This window comes from Hemibagrus wyckioides, linkage group LG01, assembly GCF_019097595.1.
Source record: "Hemibagrus wyckioides isolate EC202008001 linkage group LG01, SWU_Hwy_1.0, whole genome shotgun sequence".
NCBI classification, from domain to species: Eukaryota; Metazoa; Chordata; class Actinopteri; order Siluriformes; family Bagridae; genus Hemibagrus; species Hemibagrus wyckioides.
Window position 1 is genome coordinate 5,688,672 of NC_080710.1, and position 12,558 is coordinate 5,701,229.

General features: G+C 34.2%; 1 protein-coding gene and 1 pseudogene across 1 annotated transcript; one reads left to right on the forward strand and one right to left on the reverse strand.

The window, feature by feature from the left end:
• Positions 1-462: 462 nt before the first annotated feature.
• Positions 463-4,486, reverse strand: LOC131355422 (C-C chemokine receptor type 5-like). Its single transcript, XM_058393752.1, is given in 2 exon segments — positions 463-2,636; positions 4,300-4,486. Coding segments are annotated over 2 exon segments (1,200 nt in total). The 3' UTR covers positions 463-1,623.
• A 324-nt stretch (positions 4,487-4,810) lies between these two features.
• LOC131355587 (C-C chemokine receptor type 5-like) lies at positions 4,811-6,779 on the forward strand (annotated as a pseudogene).
• Positions 6,780-12,558: the final 5,779 nt, after the last annotated feature.

The following is a 12,558-nucleotide window of genomic DNA, read 5'->3' on the forward strand; positions in this document are numbered from 1 at the left end:
CATTTGAATTTCTGTTTCTGAATTCTGCCTGTGGTACACTCATCCTCATTTGGGTGACACTGGACAGTAAATAATGTTTATATTCACATGCTATGCAGTTGGGCAACCAAGAGTTCCCAAGGAACTAATGTAATCAGTGTAATTTCTGAGTTCATTATTGATTTATCACAAATTCCTTCCTGCCAAAGCTGACTTATGCAATGGCAGTTCAAAGACGCGATAGTCTCCAAGTGATTCTATCTACAGTAGTCCCCTGGGTCATGGGATGTCCACACAGATCTATCCCCAGCAGCAGCAGTCACATTGGAAACTCAGAACACTGGGAGCTTGGGAGTGGAACATATAGCTCAACAGAGAGCGAGAGAGAATGAGTGAAGGGAAAAAAGAGAGAGAATTTAAGAAATCAGTTAAAAATAATAAATATTAATTGAAACAGTGTTACATTTTAATATTTTTCTAGATTTTCTTTATTATAATATATTTTGTTATACAAGTCATAACTTTATTACAAAAACGAATGACACTTTTATTGTTTAATGTGATCTAGTAATTGCAAATATTCACAAATGGTTATGGTTAAAGACCTGTAAATATTTTTTACATTATTTCTGTAGTGCTTTTAAAACACCAATAATGTCCAGGTTAGTTTTTCCCTGGAGAGTACTAAAGTTCCAAATAGTGAGCATAACATAAGTGTTAAACTATTTTATTAAACAAGTAGCACTGCAGGTAAAATGTTTTTGGTTAACTGTACAAGAGCTAAGATAAATACTCAAGAATTGAAAGAAAAATGTAAATGTGAAATAGTTTTTTATAATGATAGTTAAATAATTGACTGACTCACTGTAATCAGGTAGAAACACACAACAGGTAATACAAACCCTGTCTAATATCAACCATAAGACAAACCTAATAATCTCTAATAATGCATACCTGTTAGAATCTTATGAATAAATACAAAGAGTTTTTGTTTTGTTTTTTTTTTTAAACAGAACACTTTAAACAGAAATTGTTCTTTAATTTTTAATATATTTTTTCCTTTTTAACTCTTCTTTCTTATGTCTGAAGTACAGGTAGAGCTGCAACTATTGGACTTAAATATCTGATTCCAGTCCACTGAATTAATGACCTAACTCCAATTTATGAGGTTACTGTTAACTTAATGAAACTGATTCCAAAGAATAATATTTTAATTAATGAAAGTAAAGAATGTGTTAATCGTATAAAACACAAATACACAACATACAGAAGGAGTCAGTGGACAGAGTCACAGATATAGGATATTTGATGGTAAATGTGAATCTGTAGAATGAACAGAGTACCAAAATAATGAGAGAGTACCGAACAGACCCTCATTCAGGCAGCTCACATTAGAGTACTGTATGTTAATTCTGTTCCTGGGACTGAGGCAAAAACAAACAAAAACAAAAAACCTTGCAAAGTATAAATCTGTATACGTTATGTTCTAAACACTTCATGATGTCAACATATTGTTAGCACATATGCCCAGGGGAACATTATGTAATAATAATAATAATCTAATAATAACGGTTAGAGTTTTGATTTTTGTGACTTTGTTTTTGAAGTCTCTGAGGAGCATGATTACATAATGGTCATCTTCTTTTAGAGCTCACTTTCAGCTGTTGGGCACTGACCAAAGCAAAGAGGAAACCACTCTTTCAGGATCTTTAGAAATAAATTCCTGAATCTCTGCCCCACAAAGGCGTAGATGATGGGGTTGAGGCAGCAGTGAGTGAATGCTATGCTTTCCACCCACTGTATAGCCATGTTCAGGTCCTGATGCCACTGATTTGTGCTCATATAACCCAGGTAATGCAGGTAATTTAGGAAGATGACGATGTTGTAGGGTGTCCAGAAGAGGAAGAAAACACTGACCAAAACCAGTATGAGCTTTACAGCTTTGTGTTTCTTCTGAGACTTCATGGACATTAAGATGGGGATGATGCGCGAGTAGCAGAACACCATCACTGAGAGAGGAATGATTAAGCCGAGGATGTTCAGCTCGATGTAAGAGAACAGCCTCCATTTCAGGTTTGGATGTTCAAAACTACATGTCCATACATTTGGTTTATTTGACATGCTTGTTTGTGAGAAAATGATGTTTGGCAGAGAAGCTACCAGGCTAAGTGTCCACGTAAACAAAATCAGGGCTATGATTGCTCTGACAGACCGGTATTTGGAGAAGAGGGAGTTATAGGTGTGGACAATGACCGCATAGCGGTCTACAGTCATGAGGATCATGAAGAAGATACTTCCATAGAATCCCAGCATATATAGCGCTGTCACTGCATGGCACATGAAGCTCCCAAAGACCCACTGAGTGATGGCGGCGTAATGAGCCCAGAAAGGCAATGAGAGAAGGAAAAGGAGGTCTGAAAGGGCCAGGTTGAAGAGGCACACATCTGACATGTTGGACTTTTTGTGGTACTTGACCAAAACACAAACAACCAGGCCATTGCCAATGAACCCCACGATGAAAACGATGCTGTAGAGTATAGGGAGGAAGACTTGGCGGAAAGCCTTTATGTCCGTAGTGATGTGGGGTGAGTACTCGCCCAGATTTTTGTCGTAATCAGAATAGTTCTCAGCTGTTTATGAAAAACAAATATCACTTACTCCAAGATTGTATTTTTATTGTACAAGTTAATCACTTAAAAAGAAAACTTTGTGGTTGTTTTGCTTTTTGTATGGTAAACATACTAGTAAAGAGTCTTTATTACTGTGCTTGAAAACTTTCTATAGGGAGCAATAGATATTCTTGAACCACTGAATTTCTTGAAAGTACTTAATGGTTCTTAAAGAGACATATATACATTATAAAGATTCATGTGAAAGTCAATATAAAAATAAAACAGAATTTTTTTATCCTGGCGTTAGTCCCATGCAGAGGCAGGGTCCGCTGTTTGTAGCGGATCATTCGATCCGCGTGATTTGGCACAGGTTTCGCAACCCTCCCATTTTTATCCGGGCTTGGGACCGGCACTAAGAGTTAACTCTTCAGTGGCTGGGTTACACCCTGCCCGGGAATCGAACCCGGCCACAGCAATGAGAGTGTGGGATCCTGCCACTGGACCACCAGGAGGCCAAAAATAAAACAAAATAAAATTATGAAATTCAATCTGATTCCATAACAAATAATTTAATGGATTTTTAAATGGAAATAATTTTTAAATGGAAATAATTACATATTTTTCAATTTTTAAATGGGAATAATTACATATACATATTTACATATATACACATGACGACTGTAATATTTTTTTATTTTTAGGATTGATAGTAATTTTAAATTAGATTTATATGTTATTATATCTGCAGTATAAGTTAAAGTATTGTGAAAGTGATGAAAGTATTTACATGAATAATAAAAAAAACCTGTAAGTTTTATTGAGTGTATTTTTTTCTAGTTTTACATTTTTATTAGGAGTTTTTACAGAAAAAATCTGTAAATCATATTATTGATAAACAAAAAGAATTTCAATATGTTCAAATTGATCTTATAACATTTCCCAGTGCTGAGGATGTATACAAGCATCAACGTATTACTAATTATTTTACATTAGCAATTTATGTCTGGACTTTTTAGTAAAGTGGTACTAATGTCTGTGTTCAGTAATCTGCAGTACTCTAAGATTTTGTAAAAGCAGGCAAGTATGGACACAGTCAGCTGTTCAGCTTTAAAAAATAATACTTACATGTCTCGTTGTGAGAAATCATTGCCATGATTCATTAGTCCAAGTGTGAGTGTGAAAGATGGTTTTGTATATTGATATAAAACATGGGACTAAGCTATTGTGCTGTGATATGTTTGAGGTGGGGCTTCATCGTACTCCAGAACAGCAGTCTCAAACTTTGTCCTTTTATGGACAAATTGTGCTAATTTTAGCAGAAAACAAGAATCCCCACAGATTTTGAATCCCCACTGTAATCTTGGCCTTGTCCAGTGAAACAAGGTCAGTGTGTCCCCTTGCAGTACTGGAAAGAACCAGACAGTTTAAAAGCTTATTATTTTCTTTTATTTTGAAAACTGAATAAAGCCTCTGTATAGTAGTTACTGTGTGAGTAGTCTGACACAAACAAGACATAAGGTTTTAATGAGATTTAAGAATACTTAGTATCTTTATAATGTAATATATTCTATGCAAAAATATGAACAAAACAAATGACAAATACTCAAAAACTTAACCAAAGTGTGAAATTGTTAACTTTTTTATGGCAGAACCATCCTTATGTTGGAAATTACTGAGGAGCATGAGTACAAAGAGCCTGTCAACTCACTTTCGGTTGCTGTGTACCAGCCAAAGCAACAAGGAAACCACTCTTTCAGGATCTTTAGAAATAAATTCCTGAATCTCTGCTCTACAAAGACATAGATTATGGGGTTGAGGCAGCAGTGACAGAACTCTAGGGTTTCCACCCACTGCATAGCCATGTTCAGGTCCTGATACCACTGACAAATGTTCATGTTTTGATGCAGTCAGGTTTTTTCATGGCATTTGGAGTTAAAAAGATGAATTTATTTAACATAACTAGATGTGGTGAGTAGGGATTCAACAATACAGTTAACCCACGGTTCAATATGTACCGTGGTTTTTAACCACGGTTTTCGGTTCGGTTTGGATGGTTTTTTTTTCCATTATTCTTTGTTTAGGTGACAGGAACAGTAAGATGTTAAGAAGGAAAAAACTGGTTTTAGTTGCAATTCTCTTTATTTTACTTAAATGCAAACTTCAACTTGTACACATTCATAGTATACAGAAAATAGTGAGATATAAAAATTAGCGCTTGTATGACTTTATTACTGGGGACGGATTTGGAGTACGGCGCTTTTTCCCCAATCCGGTATGTAATGAACAGTCACAGTGAGTTAACTTAACTTGGATAAATTTTTAATATATAACAATTAGTAATATGCTGATGCTTTTATACATCCTTAGCACTGGTAAATGGGATAAGATCAATTTGAACATCTTGAAATTCTTTTAATTTATTAATAATTGTGATTTGCAGAATTCAATATGAAAGCATTAGTTACGTATTAATTAGATCTGCCTCAATACCACAAGCTGACTTTTCCAAAGCTTTAAATGCTTGTGACTTTTTTCTGTAAAAACTCCTAATAAAAATAAAAAAAGAATGAAAATACACTTAAAATTTACAGCTATTTTTTTTTATTATTCATGTAAATACTTTCATGCAAACACGTATACTGCAGATATAACAAAGTATAAATCTATTTTAAAAATACTGTCAATTCTAAAAACAGTCATCATGTGTATATATGTAAGTATATATTATTTCCATTTAAAAATCTGATTGAATTTCTTTATTTTCTTTATTTTATTTTTTATAGTGATAGTATCTTGCAGACTGGTGATATCTGTAGAATGTATTTATGTCTAATTCTGAACCATTAAGTACTGTGTTCAAGAAAATCTATTGCTCCCTATAGAAAGTTTTTCAAGCACAGTAAAGAAAATTCTTTACTGCTAGGTTTACCTTACGAAAAGCAAAACAATCACATTTCCTTGTAGTAATTAGCTTGAACAATGAAAAAATGCAGTAAATGATATGATTTGTTTTTTCATAAACAGCTGAAGACTATTCTGATTACTACAACTTAACTGAGGACGATTTCTCACCCCACAACACCAACAACATAAAGGCCTTCAGCAGAGTCTTCCTCCCTACAATCTACAGCATCGTCTTCATTGTGGGGTTAATTGGCAGCGGCCTGGTGCTGTGTGTCCTGGTCAAGTACCAGAAAAGGTCCAACATGTCAGATGTGTGCCTCTTCAACCTGGCCCTTTCAGACCTCCTTTTCCTTCTCTCATTGCCTTTCTGGGCTCATTACGCCGCCATCACTCAGTGGGTCTTTGGGAGATTCATGTGCCATGCAGTGACAGCACTGTACATGCTGGGATACTATGGAAGTATCTTCTTCATGATGCTCATGACCATAGACCGCTATGCTGTCATTGTCCACACCCATACCTCTCTCCTCTCCAAGAACTGGTCTGTCAGAGCAATCATAGCCCTGATTTTGTTTACGTGGACACTTAGCCTGGTAGCTTCTCTGCCAACCATCATTTTCTCAAAAGCAACGGTTAAACATCACAAATCAATGCATGTGTATTGTGGAATATCCAAACCTGAAATGGAGGCTGTTCTTTACATCGAGCTGAACATCCTCAGCTTAATCATTCCTCTCTCAGTGATGGTGTTCTGATACTCACGTATCATCCCCATCTTAATGTCCATGAAGTCTCAGAAGAAACACAAAGCTGTCAGACTCATACTGGTCTTGGTCAGTGTTTTCTTCATTTTCTGGATGCCTTACAACATCGTCATCTTCCTGAAGTTCCTGAATCAACTGGGTTATATAAACACCAGTCAGTGGTATCAGGACCTGAACATGGCTATACAGTGGGTGGAAAACATAGCATTCACTCACTGCTGCCTCAACCCCATCATCTATGCCTTTGTGGGGCAGAGATTCAGGAATTTATTTCCAAAGATCCTGAAAGAGTGGTTTCCTCTCTGCTTTGGTCAGTGCCCAATAATTGAAAGTGAGCACTCACAGAGGATGACCACTATGTACTCATGCTCCTCAGTGACAGATCAAAGTCAAAACATCTAAACTATGCTTAATAATTTTGACCAGGCCGTGTTTGTTAACAACTTGCTACCATCATAAAGTTTTTAGAAAATAGCATTTAAAATATATGGTTTAATACTTTGCAGTGATTTTGTTCATTCTTCCCCAAACACATACACATACTGAGACCAGCTGGTCTACACAGGAGACTTTGCTCAGTCCCAGGAACAGAATTAACATACATTACACAACATACATTCTCCAGAGGGATAAAAAGTTCTACATTATACAATATAAGAGCTGCATTTACCATCAAGCATCGAATGTCTGTGACTCTGTAAATTCTCTTATTTTACCTTCTATATTGTGTATTCATGTTTTGTACAAAAAACCCATTTATTACTTTTATTAACAAAATATTATTTTTTGGTGTCAGTTACATTAAATTGCACAGTAACCTCATAAATTAGAGTCAGGTCAATAATTAAATAAAGTGCTATTATGTCAGTAATAGCAGTTTCAGGGCAAAAAAATATCCCAGTCAATAGTCATGTTTTCCAGTTGTTGATGTAAACTTGGCTACTGATAGTGTTATTTCTATTAATGAAAACCTTTCACACTTGAAATTTAGAAGCTGCTCTGAAGCTTTTTGCAGTGTTTACCTCATATTGTGGTGCCAGTGTGAAAGAAAATTAAATAGCATGTTTCTGATATCACTTGAAAACCTGAACATAGCAACACTTAACAAAAAATGGCTCAGAAGTCAAGGATCAGTTGGGAAAACAGTGAACATCCCAAAATGTGTGCTGTAGCAAGAAAAAAATAGTTCCTGTTGAAAGGTGACATAGAGACAGGTGACTGTGTTTAAGAAAGATTTTTGTCATTTAGACTGTACATGTAAAGAAGAGACAGAACTGACTGCATTTCTAAAAATGGCTCTTAACATCACTTCTAAATACTTACTCTGTGCCTAGTGGAAACAACAAACACCATAATCCTAGCTGGGGAGTGGGAGAGAGAGAGAGAGAGAGAGAGAGGTTACGCCAGTTATATTAGTTTCAGAGGCCATGTTTTCCAGGTGTTATTTATATTAATGAAAAGCATATCATGTGAAAATCTTACACCTGACAGTATCAGTCAATCTACAAAGATGAGTTTATAAAACATAATTGCATAATTTCTCCAAGAAATAAAAACACAGCTGTAAACATTAGGGACACATTGTTTAGAGAAATGAATGCCATCTATATTACGTTTCAGTGTTTTAATATTTGGGATGCATTCAAGAAGATCTCGCCCTTTATTGTTGTGTTTAGGTCACCTGCTCATTTTATTTTCATTTAGGTGAAAATGAGTAATCTGAATTACCATTCGCACCTGTTTCGCTTGATCAGTCATACGTGGCAGAAGTGGAACATGTCGGAATGAAACTTGACCTTGACCAGGGGCGTATCTAGGATTTGAAAACATCAGGGCTGGAGCCCGAAACATCAAGGGCTACTTGGGGAGAGGGGGTAAGCAAGAATAACATGTTTTGTAAGAGCATTTTTATGTAATATTGTTTAATAATAAACACAAATTAACACAAATTTATCACAAAAGTATGCAACTTTCATTCAATCTTTTTCAGACTCCTTCCATCATTTTAGAGTCTTGCTACTAAAAATGATTTCATTAAATTGATTACATTTTCTTTCATGCAATATTATCTCTTTTACAGCTTGTGTGTGAAGCAGTGCCGTGCAGATCCTTTATTACTACTATTATTTTACAATAATCTATATTATACATGCACCTATTATTTCATTCCTGATTTATGCTTATTTTTTTATCTTTTACAGCTTCTCTTCTCTTATTGTTCTCTCATCTCTCATTCTGCCTTGCTGATGTATCTTGTCTACTTCATGCTCTTGGTGACTTTTCTATACTATTTCTTTGAGGGTGGAATCATCAGAGAGTATCTCAGAGACTTGAGCAAAACGGTCAATTACCATACTAGTATTTATGGAGCTGAGAATTCCTTTTCTATTGACAGAACAACCAAATGATGGAGTTTGTTCTGGTCCATTGTTAGCCTAAGCCATGTCTGTATTTTAACTTAAATACTGCATTAGTTGAACAATAGAAAGTCATAATATTCAGACTGTAATGTCTTAGCGCTTTAACAGTTTATATTTTATTTAGATCTATGTTTAGGCTCATTTAATTTAAGGATTTTGTACGCCTTGGGTATGGAATAATATTCAAAAGGGTCCTATATGTCAGGGTTTTCAGAATCAAAGACAGTGGGCCTCCTTTTGACACAACATACATTTGTTAGCCGACTTTATGAACTGTGTTAACATTAAATATTAGAAGTTAGACTTTTATCTGAATAATAAGATTGAGAAAGAATAAGCTGAGAAAAGAAAGTGGGGATTGCTCATTTCAAAAAGGTTTAATATTGTGAAGTTGCAAAAATCGTTAGTCCTAGAGTAACAACAATTGCTCCTGGCATATATTCGAGCTATAGTTGTTAAAATAAACAGAAACAGCTTTAAAGAACTGCGGTCGCATGTAAACGTTAAGACCACGCCACAATGCAGGACTTCATAGAATTGGGGTTTGAGCATGCTGCAATGGAGAAAAGGCAAATACAGGAAGCTCACTCTTATGCTTGCAGAGTAAAAGATGGATGGGATTATATGTCTGTATGTATGTCTGTTTCAATTTTTTCGGTTAATGCCAGAGGTTTGCATAATCTTTGCAAAGGAAATCTTTATTTTTATATTGTAAAGGGAAAGGTACTTTGTGCAGGAAACTCATTCAGTTAATGAAGATGAAAAGTTTTGAGAAGTCAGTGGGGAATGATATTTGGTTTGCCCATGGCACCAATAGAGCAGCAGGGGTCGCAATACTAAGGGAAAATTTAAGGGCCGTGGTTCTTAGCCATGAGAGTGATCATTCTGGAAGATTGGTAATACTGGAAGTAAGCATTGAGCAGTCACATTACATTTTGGTGAATTCATATGCTACCAACAACATGCAACAAAAATAATATATTTTTGGAAATATTGAATTAAAATTGATACAAACCAAGAACAAATTCCTGAGGCTAAAATAATATGGGGAGGGGACTTTAACTGTGTATATAATGACTTACTAGATAGATGGCCACCAACAGATGATGAAATGTGTGAAATAAAAATGTATGCTGCTTAGGGTTAATGGATATTTACGCCACAAAAACCCAAACCAAATTATGTATACATGGAGTAACAAAGATCAGTCTAAACAGTCACGTATTGATTATTTTTTAATCTCAGACACACTGGAGGATTATGTTCAGTCTGTTTCCATAGAGCCTTCCATTTTAACGGACCATAAAGGAACAACAATTAACATAAATAGGTTTGGTTCAAGGAAATATAAGGTAAATAGAGGGTACTGGAAAGTTAAGACATTATTAGAAAATGAAACATTTAAAATGAAAGTAATAGAAATTATTGACAAATATTGACTCAGGCTAAAATAATGAATTCCTTTGGAAAATTTTGGGAGCTCACTAAATATGAAGTAAGGAATTTAGCCATTTCAATGGGGAAAATGCTTGCTTTTGCTAAACGACAGAAAGAATGTAGCTGCTACAAAGAAAATTATGGAGCTGTCTAGTAAAAAGTTAACTTCCCAAGAATTATTAAATTTGTCATCATTACAAATAGAATTGAACATTATTTACAAAGAGAAAGCAAGAGGCTCCTTTACAAGAACAAGGCAAATTTGGTTGGAACGGGGGAAAGAATACCAAATATTTTTTTTTAACTTGGAAATGATAAATGGAGAAATGTCTTCAATAAATAAATTATTAATAAATAATATAGTGTCGGAAGATCGGAAGGAGATATCTCAATACGCCACTCAATTCTATAAACACCTCTACCACTCTAACTCAGTTAATTCTGATCTGGATAAATTTCTGAATGTTTTGGGAAGGCTAAAATTATTAGTAAGGATTTCAAGTTATTTTGTGATGGAAAGATAAAACTGGAGGAAATTAAAGAATGTATTGGGTATTTAAAAGATAATCGATCTCCGGGTAATGATGGACTCCTGTGAATTTTATAAAGTCTTCAAGGATAAAGTAGCACCGCTTCTACCTTCTACTTTCTACTTGCAGTTTATAAAGAATCTATAGATAAAGGAGAGTTGCCAGACTCATTAAAACAAGGGGTTATTACTCTAATTCCAAAACCACAAAAGATATTCTTCACTTAGGCAATTGGAGGCCTATTAGTCATTTAAATAATGATGCCAAAGTTTTTGCACATATATTTGCTAAAAGATTGAAACATGGATTAGATGACATTATTGATGAAGAACAGACTGATTTATTCATGGACAACATATTAGTAATAATATTAGATTGATTTTAGACATGGTATGTATATATGAGTATATATTAGATAATAGTCTTATATTATTTGTTGATTTCCATAAGGCTTTCGACACTATGGAACATGATTTTTTGTTTAAAACGATTGGATTTTTCGGTTTTGGCAAGTATTTTTTAAAAGCTGTTAAAACTTTATACAAAGGATGTAATAGTTCTGTAAAATTGGCCCAAGGAACATCTAATAGATTTGAAATTGGCAGAGGAATAAGACAAGGATGTCCATTTTCTCCCTTTTTCTTTCTGTTAGCAACCCAATTATTGGCTCTGCATCTTAAGAAAGGATATTTTCAAGGTATTACAACTATGGGAAAAGTTTTTAAGTTATGTCAATTTGCAGAAGATACAACACTTTTTCTAAAAGATATACATGAAGTTAATAAAGCTATTGACTGTATTAATGATTTTTCGCTGGCATCAGGTTTGCATATGAATCGAGTAAATCGGAGTTATTTTTCCTTAAAAACTGCAATTTATCAAATATATCTGGCATTTCAATCCAAACTACTGTGACTTATCTTGGAGTAATCATATGTAAAGATGAAAAAATGCGCAGTGATTTAAACTTTGATCCGATAGTTAGGAAAACTAACAATAGATTTAATATATGGTTACAAAGGGATTTATCTTTGCAGGGAGGATCCTTTTGTCTAAGGCAGAAGGAATTTCCAGGTCAGTTTATGTTTGTTTATCACTTGATATACGTTCTAAAGTAGTTAAAACATTGGATAAATTACTTCTTGATTTTATTTGGAAAAAGGAAACCACATTATTTGAGAAAAGAGATATTATGTAGCTCAAAGGATAATGGGAGCCTGGAGGTATTAAATTATGATACTCCTAAACAATGTATTTAAAATTAATTGGATTACACAGTTCTTAAAAAGAAAGATAATATGTGGAACGATTCCCAAACTTTTTGTTTAAGTCAGTTGGGGGTCTTGAATTTTTGTTAAAATGCAATTATTGTATTGATAAAATTCCAGTAAAATTTGCAAGATTTCATCAACAAGCTCTCATGGCATGGACATTGGCCTATAAACATAACTTTTCTCCTAGAAGATATTATATTTGGAATAACAAAGACATTTTATATAAAAATAAATCCCTCTTTTTAAAGTTATGGTTTGAAAATAATATAGTTTTGGTTAGTCAGTTGATGAATAATGATGGAGGCTTATTATCATACACGGAGTTTCTTGACAAATTTAAAATACCAGTTAGACCTAGAGAATATGCCATTGTAATGGATGCTATACCTAGAAAGGTATTATATCTTCTTAAAAATGAATGCAATGAAAACCCTAATTTGGTCAATATAACTAATACAGTTTTTATTGTTAATATTAATGTTTTAAAAACAACATACCAAATATATACATTAGAAAATTAATAAATGATGTTATATATCCTCCAGCTAGATTTTTCTGGTCATCAATATTTGGAGATTTAAATTGGCATAAGGCCTGGAAAATGGTTGATAAATTCTTTGTTAATAATAAAATAAAGG